The sequence below is a fragment of the Aplidium turbinatum genome, chromosome 16, assembly GCF_918807975.1.
Source record: "Aplidium turbinatum chromosome 16, kaAplTurb1.1, whole genome shotgun sequence".
In the NCBI taxonomy this organism is placed as follows: Eukaryota; Metazoa; Chordata; class Ascidiacea; order Aplousobranchia; family Polyclinidae; genus Aplidium; species Aplidium turbinatum.
This window is the reverse complement of record NC_137487.1, coordinates 13,552,025-13,563,156: the sequence shown is the minus strand read 5'-3', so window position 1 is coordinate 13,563,156 and position 11,132 is coordinate 13,552,025. Positions and strand designations below refer to the sequence as shown.

The 11,132-nt window shown below is 33.4% G+C and overlaps 1 protein-coding gene across 1 annotated transcript; it reads right to left on the bottom strand.

Moving 5' to 3' along the window:
• Positions 1-689: 689 nt before the first annotated feature.
• Positions 690-10,858, bottom strand: LOC145785755 (uncharacterized). Its single transcript, XM_082597462.1, has 10 exons — positions 10,511-10,858; positions 9,699-9,787; positions 8,699-8,851; positions 8,503-8,590; positions 7,813-7,953; positions 3,864-3,986; positions 3,384-3,520; positions 2,187-2,210; positions 1,802-1,858; positions 690-1,600 (listed from the first exon to the last, which is right to left on the bottom strand). Exons 1-10 carry the CDS (start codon positions 10,839-10,841, stop codon positions 1,562-1,564), a joined length of 1,182 nt encoding a protein of 393 aa, XP_082453588.1. The 5' UTR covers positions 10,842-10,858; the 3' UTR covers positions 690-1,561.
• Positions 10,859-11,132: the final 274 nt, after the last annotated feature.

Sequence of the window (11,132 nt, the reverse complement as noted above, 5' to 3'; positions counted from 1 at the left end):
AACCCTGTGATATTGTTGTGTCTTGCCTGTCTTTGGTATAAAAAAGCAAACTCTCTCTCGAAACTATATAAAAATAAAGCCAGCATACTTGCAAGCGAAAAATCAAACACGAACCATTCATGCAAATGTCTTGCAATCGATATCTACTTTTTATGTGGTCCAGACTACAACTGTTTCCATGCATTGGTAAATACACTTACTTCACATGACTGCTTTCTACTTAGCCTGACTGAAGCGATGGTTCAGTTTGGAGCTTCATGCTAATAGCCTACGTATTTTTCTATTCCAATTCATAGAATATATGGTAATCAGGGTTTATTTTTATTAAAACCTTGTTGTGCCATAGTCATAAAATGAAGCGCCTAAAATATAATTACTTAACTAATGTTTAGCAAACGTTTCCGAAACTAAACTTTTATCTTCAGTGTTATAAAACGTTTTCGATCGTTTTCTGAACATGAGTTTAGTATCTACATTTTGGGTTAGTTAATTTTTGGTAATATTAACCATGCGTTCCAACCATTTTGCTCTTATGTTTTTGTGCCTTGTTTTACAGTTGCATGCTCCTTGCAACACCAATTGAAATAGTTAAAATTTTTGAACCGCATTTTTATTCTTTTATTTTGTAGATAACTTCAACATTTTAGGACAGATGCTTCAGTTAAAAAAAAAACGAGACATGTTTGACAAATTAATATTGTGACGCAAGTCATATGAAGATTATGGATGTTTTGAAAAGAAAACATTAAGCGTATGAAATATCTTGTTTTTTGTTTTCTTCTTTCGCAAGATGCAGCATCAAGTTTTTTTTCCATTGTTGAAAATGCAACTTGAATTGCTTTTATATTTGTCAAATTTGAATAATACAAAAATTAGCCATTACACGCAATGCAGTTTTACAAGAATAAGACAATTGATTTCTTTTTGCTTAAACTATAAAAAAATAAATCAACGTTTTACTATTTTTAGATTTTACAGATCAGATTTCAAATATTATTCACAGTAACAAATAGCCAGTATAATACAATAAACATGTTGGCGGTATTGTATAACATATTAGAACTTCCGTTGATAGTTTCATAGAGACATTACGAACAGTACAAAGGCTTACACGTCATACTGTTTACAGTGTTTAGGTCTACTGAACACATTTTAATAACATCAGTTCTAGCTGACAACAATATTATAGATGTAAAAACGAATTATTAATTGAGACATCAAAAAGTGTATGGCTTTGAAAATAAGCTCGTATATGGTATCATCATTTTCATCATCATCAGCCAGTCATGCCACTGCAGGCAGATGGCCTCCGCATATGTTTTCACACTATTATCGCATCACAAACGAAAAACAGAAACAAAAATGAAGAAAAATGCATTGGAAAAGCGCTGAGGTTCACTTTTATTTCTATATATTTATTCAAAATTTATGACTTTTGTTCAGTTTTTTTTTATGACATAATCTTTTTGTTAAATTGTCAAATTATATTTGCTTGTCTGCCGCACAGGTGAATAAAAATGACAACTTTATAAATTGATAAAACAGAAACGTAAAAAAGTATCTAAATTGACGGTGAAGTTTCATAACGATCGTCAAAATTCTGAAAAATAAAACACATTTTTCAAAATTAGACGTTTTTTTTTTGGTTAATTTTAGGCTACTGAAATATCCTTTAGTTGCAGTAGTGACATTTCGCTCACTTTTAAGGGAATAAACAACCAACTTTAACAGCACAGTAACAAACTTCTGAGTTGTACTGTATTTACAAATTTAATCAAATTTAATTTAAGAAAATCTTTACCAGTTCTTTGGGCACGGACGCTCTCATTTTTCCGTTCATTGTTGTTCCATTTAGATTCTATGAAGGAAGAAGTGTGATAATTTTGAAAGATAAAAAGAATATCAACAAGCATAAAAATCTAAAAGATTTAAAGATCCATTGAATCGCCCTTAACTGGCCAAAATTAAGTCTAATTTCCAACGTTTTCAGTTTTCTCTTTCACCATCCATTTTAACACACTGACTGACATATTTAGTCAATAATGATATACTAACGGCCTTTTTCCTTACAACGATATAACACAAATTGCAGTAGATATAGAAAAAAGTGATGTCTAGTCTGTACTGCATACACTGATCAAGTATACAAGATACACTGATTAGGTTTACTGTAATCATGCACTCACCATATCTATCTGAGTATAAGGATTCTGAAAAACAAAACGTGTAAGTGTATGATTAGAGCTGGTCAGAAAAAAAAAGAATCTCTCAAACGATCACCCTATAATGGGGTCGTTTTGGTAGTTTATTTTCAAAGCATCGAAATACATTAAGAAATCAACAACAATACAAATCAATGGTGGACTGATTCTTGAGAGCTTATTTGAGTATCGCTATTCAACAGCAAATCACTTCAAGCGTTTGCGAAACAGCTTTCTGTTAGCCCTAAAAACGGATGAAAAGGTGATGACAGTTCAGCTACCAGCGAGAGTTCTACCAACCAGGTTTTATAAGGTCATTTTATAAACCGGGTCGGTGTCAATGGTCCAAATCATGAACAAGTGTTTGTAACTTTTAGAATAATATACGAGGAGGTCTTGTCACCTCGAGGAAGGAAAAATGTTTTTTGTCAATCAAGCACTGGCATTGTCGAAATAAATGTAGGAAAGTAGGCTATTGTGTGAAGTAAAAAAAGTAAAGTTGAACTGTGTAACAGAACACTGTTTGGTAAATTCAAACATTGACTTGATCAAGTATTGCCCTTTGAATGAAATACATTGCAGTTCAATAAAACAGTATTCCAACACTTGCATTGCCTGTGACGACATTACGTAAATAGAAGTTAGATGTAGAACAGAGAAAAAAACGTAAACAGTTCTGATAGAAAGCAAATTAAGTGAACGCTCCGCCGTAGCCAGAGTGTCCTAGAGGGTTAGGGCTAGGGAATACATTTTGATGACGTGGGTTCGATTCCCACCCTTGTCATAACTCGTTTTTTTTCTGTAATTACCAAGCAAGGTTAAAAGCACTGATCAGTGATCAACTCTTTAGCTGAGTGCTAGAAGGGTCACAATTGGACGGTAGCCACTTAAACCATGTTTAAACCAGTCAGACGACAACCTTATATTCTCATCTCTCGATGCTTGGATCAAGTATGGAACTCATCTTTTTTTATTACAACACCCACTTACATCGTTTTATTCAAAGTGATTCTAGTTTTTTTTTTATCGGTTTCTTAATGCAAACTTTTTCACACAACAGCTGATCCAACCATTTTGCTCCTAATATGAAATATATTGTATTGCTCTGTTGTATATAAATTAAACAATATCAGGTCATGCCACAAACTACAGTAAGTTACTGTATGTTAATATTGAACTTACCTCCATCGTGCGGTCTTCAGAATAAGCATTGAATTTTTTCGACGATTTCTTGTTGCTTGTGACACACATACAAATTGTGAACGACAACAAGACAAGAGCCAAGAATCCAGCCACGATAATAAACACAAATAGCCATGCTGCAATAAATTAAAAAAGTTAAAACAAAATTAAGGTGTGTAAAGTTAAATTACTGCCACAACAACTATATGTTTTAATAGAAGTCTTGGTTTTCTCAATTGGTGTTCGTTGCTTAAACCTATAAGTATGAGCAGTTAGGCTACTAAAAATTCAATTGGGAGTTCTGTAAAAGAAAATTGGTTTGCAAGGTTGGTATCGTATTCTAAGCGTTAGATAGTATACACACTTTTTATGCAAAATATTAGGTAAAATGTAAAAAGGTGTAACCGCTGATGGTGACTGCAGCGGTTCTCAGTCACTTGGTCATTAATGTTCAATAATAAAAAATAAAAAAAAACTTACGGCTTTTGCAATGGTCCCCTTCAAAGCCAAACATGCAAGTACATTTTCCGACATCGTCATCTGCTTTAGGGTCACACCAACCAAAAGGTGAATTGCAATTCGCGTTAGAGTTGCAAAGTTCAACTGAAATATTCAAAACTAAGTGAAAACAGACTTATAATATTAACTGAGACTTGTATTAATTGTAGTCGTAGAGTTTTTACTAGTAAAGTCAATCAATGTAAAACTGGTGCAGCAACATCGTGTAAATAAACAAGCAAAGTTTTGTGTGTTACATTAATTGTTTTGGTAAGAGTTTTTTTTACACAAACTGCAATACAGTAGTGTCCTGCATGAGTGTACTGGTATATCAAGTTTGGACTTAACTTGCGTACCGTGGTCAGAATGACTTGATATAAGCCGGCTTCACTATTCAGTTCATGCTAAACACACTTACTCAAGAAGAATTGACATTTGAATAGGATACACTACATTGATAGCAGTTTAATGTGAATGTAATCAATTACCCACCAAATTTAATGAAACAGGGACTCCAAATTTATTGTTTTTTTATACTTATTCGTCACTATAGAAGTATTTATTTTTAGATGTCAAAGTTACAGAGTTTCCAAAAATTTACACCAACTTCATAAAAATTGATACAGGGATTCAAAGAAGTAAAATATATCCAAGTCCAACTGACAAGACAAGCAAAGAGTGCTTCATGCTAAAGTGTTGCCAGATGTTTTTCAAACTTTTTAGAGGAAAGACCAGCAGTAACCCAAAACTTTCCTGCAAACAACTATTCTAAAATTAATCTAAACCAATTCTAACATCCACCATTACCATGCATTCACTTATCAAATTATAATATTTCTTTCAAGTTTAAATTTTCTTACATAGAAAACGTATTACATAAAGAAAACAGAACGATTTAAACAAATAAAAAACAATAACTACAAATTTCTTTAAATCAATTTCGTACAACTTTAAACTTTAGATTAGGTTTAAACCAGGGATTCATAGTATAGGGATCGCCAACTCGGCTGAAAACCCGACAATCGGAGTGTAAAAGTGTTGCCAGATATTTTTTGTATTTTTAGAACAAAATATTATTTTGGCATTTTTAAAGAGTAGTGGTCGCCCAAAGCTTGTCCGTTTAAAACTCACCTGAAGTTTAAAGTTGCACAAGATTGAGTTAAAGTAGTTTGTAGTTGTGTAACTTTGCAATAAGAATGTTCTAAATTTATGTACCAAACTTAAATAAAACTTGCTGGTGTAAAAAAAATTATTAGAAACCAGTTAAGAACAAAAAATTGAGGAAATTAAAATTCACCTCAGGAATAAAGAGCTTCATGTTTTAAGTGTTGAAGCCGGTAATTATTTTTCAAGTAGGCTTAATATGTTTTGTGTACAAGAGAGGGTAAATTTGCCAAAAATATGATAGCTTGATAAGTGAACAATAAAATTGCTTTAGATTAATTTTAAAATATTTATTTACGGGCAAGTTTTGGGCAACTACTACTTTAAAAATGCGAAAATAATATTTTTTCTAAAAATATAAAAACTATCTGGCAACACTTTTACACTCCGGTTGTCGGATATTCAACCGAGTTGGCGATCCCTATAGTATGAATCCCTGGTTTAAACAAGCAAACTTTGGATTCTCCGAATACCTGAGTTGATATTGAATCGCAATTGCACAAAATTAGCTTTTATTACTTTCATTTTGCAAGTTGTAGAAACTTTTATCTTACTTTATAGCCGTTTCATATCTGTGTATGGACAATGCAAAAACTTGCTTGTACAGCGCTATGTATTTTGTGGGGCGGTGACGTAAAATGCTGTGGTATGTGCCAGCAATATTTGTTTTCTATAAATACCCTTCAAATGAACGCACTTTATGGTCATTGAAATGACGTAATTGAAAGTATTATATTGGCAGTGTAACTTTTGAAACTTGACGCTTTAATAAAAAAAAATTGCGGTTTAACATTCTGTGTTTCTATGATATCACAAGTTTGAGTTTTAAAACAACCAGGGGTGCCGGAAGCGGGGGGGGGGGGCGAATGCCCCCCCTGCCCTCAAATTTTCTGCAGATGGAGGGGCAGGGGGGGCAATGGTGCCCTTTTAAAGTCATGTAAGCTACTGCACATTTGCAATATAACAATTTCTGCTATTCGCTTTTAGCCTAATTATAATCTTTCATTTTTGCCTCAAAATAATATTTACGGCACAAAATTTTGCAACACAGTACAGGCCTTAAAACTCTTTTTTTTTTTCGACAGCCATCGTGGCCTACCGGGAGCTCCTTCTCGGCGGCCAAATCTGCGTGCTTGGAGGCCAAAATACAAAATAAAAATAACGATAGCACAAGTAAATAGAATTAAACTTGCAACAATGCTAAAATGATCACTTAGCGTTGTTGAAGTCTGGGCCTGGGCGACGTCCTACAATAGAATCGCTGCACCACGCAATAACTGCTTTATCGGGATTGTAATCCAGTACTATTCAAACGACACTCGCACGAGTGTCTCCAATGTGGCTGATTTTATAAAAGTTCGCTACTCCCCTAGAATTCTTTTTAGCAACGAAAAACAACGTTCGACATGTGTTGACGATGACGGCAAGGTAATAAAATCAGTATTTCAATGATTAAAACATTACTTGTAGGCTTTAACTGGCCTTTATCAGAACTGACGATGCACTAACAAGTGCGAAATATTTTTTCTGTTACATCTACTGACATCTGATCCCTGTTGCCTTAGCAATTGAGGTTTTAGCTATTTCAATGATGTACATTACTAAAAGACATTACTAAAAGAAGCATAATTTTTGCAAAATATGATCAAAAAATGTTTTCCCTATTGATGTCAAGTAACTTTGTTCTCTATTTTAACAACGGTTCAATGTCCGACAACATCGAATCGACATAAAAACGACAATATTGCCAGCCACAGTAAATTAGCAATTCGGATTAAGACTTTGTTAAAATAAACGTCGGGAATTACAAACAAGACTTACAGCGCTGGCGATCGCAGATGGATATTCCATCAATAACAAATATTCCCCACACAATGCAACAGTGGCGATTATGACGCGCTGACCTAACTTTGCGTCACTCTTTGATACTGCATGTTTTCTACAGTTAATCCACGATCATTGTATTGCGAAATTAAATAATTGGCTAGGAGAGACCGGCGGCCAAACTTGGCCGATTGAGGAGGTAGCACCGGCGGTTCATTCAAGCACTACTTAGCGGCCATGGCCGCAGGCTGCTTTAAGGCTTGACAGTAGGTTACATCATTATAAAATAGCATGATGCCCTTCTTTGTATACCGGACACTTGTAGGCTATCATTACTCAATACATAGTGAGCTGATAGATTAGCATTATCGCTATGTCTTATCTTAAAACTTGAAAAAAAATTGGCTTTTTAGTAAACAAAAGTGCCCTTTTTTCGTAATCTTGCCCCCCCAGTCAAAAATCGTTCCGGCGCCCCTGAAAACAACAGATCGATGTGTGGTATTTTTCTTATACCTCGGCAAAAGTTTAACGCAATTGTGCAATTCAGTCATGGTATCGTATGCATGGTTTTAATTATATTTGATTGATGCAGTTCTTATTCATTCATTGAAGAATTTATTATAAGCGATAATGGCATCTCTGATCCGTGTACCTGTCACTGTCAGCTTTGAAAATTCTCAAAGTTAACTCATTATTTTCAATACATCAAATATTGTAATGCAGGTCTATAATAAACTTTTAAAACGCTTTCTGTTTTAGAATTTGCTGAACAAGTTTATTAACACAAACAAAAAACTAGTGACAATTGGGCTGTTGCAGTTTTGTAACAAACCATATTTTCCAGTAAATATAGTATCATGTCCAATTAATTTCCATTACATTAAAGAAAACTTAGCTTTAAGACTTAAGGTTTTCAAGAATACGATTGTCGCATTTGACTTACCTGCACAAACTCTATCGCTTCCAAATACGGTAACATAGTGAGGTTTGCAATCACAACTTGCTAAGCCTTCATTTACAACACAGTTTGTGCTGCTGTCGTCGCAATATGTATTGTAGCTTTGACACACAACAGAGTCAGCATCTAAATTGCGGTACAGTTAGAACAATGCCAATGAAACGAAGTAAGTAAAAACTAGGACGGTGGAGTCAGAGTCATGGAGTCGGAATCGAAGGAATTTTGGAGTGTTCGGAGTTGGAGTCTTTAAAATAGGCCGACTCCAAATTGATTCAAAGCGATTAACAATAAAATTTTTACTTGCAACCTTTTTTCAAAGAATTGATTCTTGTTCTCCGTATTTCGATCTAAAGCTTCACCAAAAATGAGAAGTGTTTGTTTTTGTCACTTTTTATAACTTCGTGATATTGAATTTTAAAAAATGAAAAAGAATAAATATCAAAAAAGATTGGCAACACTGAAGCAGGAGTCGAAGTCAGCCTGTTATAAGCCGAGGAGTCGGAGCAGTAATTTTTTCGACCGACTCCATAATCCTGGTGAAAACTGTAAGCTATATCAATGTATATACATTGCTATATGTACATTGCTATATTGCTATATGTACATTATAGTACATTGCTATATCAATGTATGTGATTTTTTATTTATGCACGAATAGTAATTTACTTTACTTACTTCCAGCATTTTCAACTGACTTGTTTTTCATGATCCTTAAGGAAGAAAACAATGGTATTGTGCATATATCGTTAGTGCAATTGCTTTTCTGAAATGAATTAAAAAGATTAAGTTGCTAACAAATTGATATTGTCTCAAAAGTAGGCACTAAAAACAGTCTTATAAAGTAAATTTATAGCTTGCATATTCAACTCACCAAATCATTTGTTAAATACATTTCAAGTGTAGATGAGGGGTCTACTCCTGAGTTTACATCATAAATTAGTTTGTAGTTCCAAACATCACTTGGGTCTTCGTTTATGACATCAACCGCGAGAAATCCTTCAGAAGGTCCATATACATCTTTCAACTGAGATCAAGAAAATTGGCAGTGTTGTGTGAATACATAATTAATAAATAAAGCGACAAAGGTTGTAGAGCAGCGGTTCTTAAAGTCTTAACACCTCAATAAACACCAACAAGACAAACTCTCTATCGAAGCTCTACCTCAATAATAGCCTACTGTACCTATGACAAATTTTCATCAATTTGGATACATTTTTTCAGTAAAGTTTAATAACAAAACGTTAACAAGTAAGCAGAACTGGTAAAGAAATATTTACCGTTCCAGTGAAGAAAAAGAATAATTGAATGACAGTCTTTCTTCCTCACTGGGATACAATTTTACTAGATGATAGAACAAATAAGACGCTGTTAGTTATTTAGTGCACAGTTTTCAGTCTTTTGTTCCCCATAAAAAATGAAAAATCTAATGAATACTGCGCATAAAATAAATATTGTCGCATTATTTTATATTTTATGCAGTGCTTTGCCTATTGTTTGATGTAATTCCCTGAAAATCTTATCTTAATACCACCTGAGGGTATTGGGCAAACCTTAAGAACCCTATTGCTTTTTAGAAATCATTTTTCCGTTGCATAGTATTATAAAAAAAAAACATTCGTATTATTTTATATTGTACTGTGACTATTACTTTTACTGTTTTTTGTTGTTTTTTTCTTTCAATATTTAACCTTTTTTCAGAAGGTAATGACAAATTTTGGCAGGAATGTCCAAGTGACAATAGAAAAATAAATGTTTAATAATTTAGGATTTGCTATAATAGGGTAAGTGTTTTCATTAACTGAGAAATTATTTTATTTTCGCCACCTTTGCATAGCAAAACACCAGCAGTAGCAACTAATGGGTAAACTTACAAAGTTGTTTACGTCCTTCTCTTTGTTTGAAACTTCTCTTAGAATCCTGGTGGCACTGGCCAAATAGAGTAAACCTCCCAACTCCATAGCTGAAAGCATACGAATACCTTTAACTCAAGTTTAAAAATGTGAGTAAACTCAAATTTACTGTATCTAAAAACAGAATGTGGGAATTTATAAAAAGATTTTCCACAAGAAATGTCTGAAACACTTTTTGAACTGATATTGGTCTATTCTTTAAATAGTGAGAAATAAAACAAAGTAACTTCAGCGGGTTTAACATGATGTATTACATACACAAATTTAATATAATTAAAATAAACTCAAACGTTTTCGACACGTACATGTGTCCTCATCAGGAATTACATATCTGCAATATAAATAAAATGAAAATTGTAACAACACAAACTAAAAAACACAAACTGAACGACACAGGAATGGAAAGGAAAGGACAGGAAAGCATTCCTGTGTCGTTCAGTTTGTGTTTTTCAGTCTGGAGTGTCGTTAGTATACAGTTACAGTTATAATGCAAAGTCAAATTTACCTTACAATTTTCATTTTATTTATATTGCAGATATGTAATTCCTGATGATGACACATGTACGTGTCGAAAACGTTTGAGATTATTTTAATTATGTTATATTTGTGTATGTAATACATCATGTAAAACCCGCTAAAGCTACTTTGTTTTATTTCTCTATGATTCAACAAAGCAAACTCTCTACCAAAGCTTTATCTTTAAATATTATATTCTAAGTCAGTTTTTAGAATATAATATTTGTAACTGCTTCACCAGTAAATGAAAAAATTACCTTTTGTGCAAGTGCTCGACGAATTGCAGAAATATCCGGGTCGTGAGGAGCAAGTTGGAACTTCATTTACAATTTCGCAATATTCTATTGGGTCTGGGCAAAGTTCTGAGTAACAACCATTTCTAGTGGCACTTGTTGTAGTTGCTTTAGAAGAATCTGTGCTGCTTGGAGGTTCATCACCACTCCCTGACATTTCAGTTGTATATTCCGTACTTAAGGTACCACTATCTTCGGTTGTATTCAAGGAGCTTGTTGAAGGCATATAACTTGTTGTGTCAATACCAATGGAAAAAGCAACACAAAATGAAATAAAAAAATAAACTTTCTTCATTGTTACTTCAGTTTATACTATCTGTTCAATCTAAAATGAAACATATCATTTAAAGTGAGTCATATGAATAAGCTATAAACTTGTTTGAAATGAAACGATTACTATTAAGTTGCAAGCGTAATTTTTGCTATAAATCGTAAAGGTTATTGTAATTGCAATACTTCATATCTACTATTAAATAACATAAGTAAGTTACATCAAAGGTGATTTTAAAAATGTGTACATTTCTTTCTTTTCAATGCTGAATTTACAAACCAGAAGAACCATGACTTGCATTCAACATAGGCTACC

What these genes read in the sequence shown, in the direction of transcription:
- LOC145785755 (XM_082597462.1), bottom strand. Translation starts at nt 10,841, where the DNA reads ATGAAGAAAGTTTATTTTTTTATTTCATTTTGTGTTGCTTTTTCCATT. An exon ending in AAGCGATAGAGTTTGTGCAG is followed by an intron (nt 3,987 to 7,812) that starts GTAAGTCAAATG and finishes TGAATATTTCAG; the next exon opens with TTGAACTTTGCAACTCTAAC. An exon ending in CTTATACTCAGATAGATATG is followed by an intron (nt 1,859 to 2,186) that starts GTGAGTGCATGA and finishes CTTCCTTCATAG; the next exon opens with AATCTAAATGGAACAACAAT.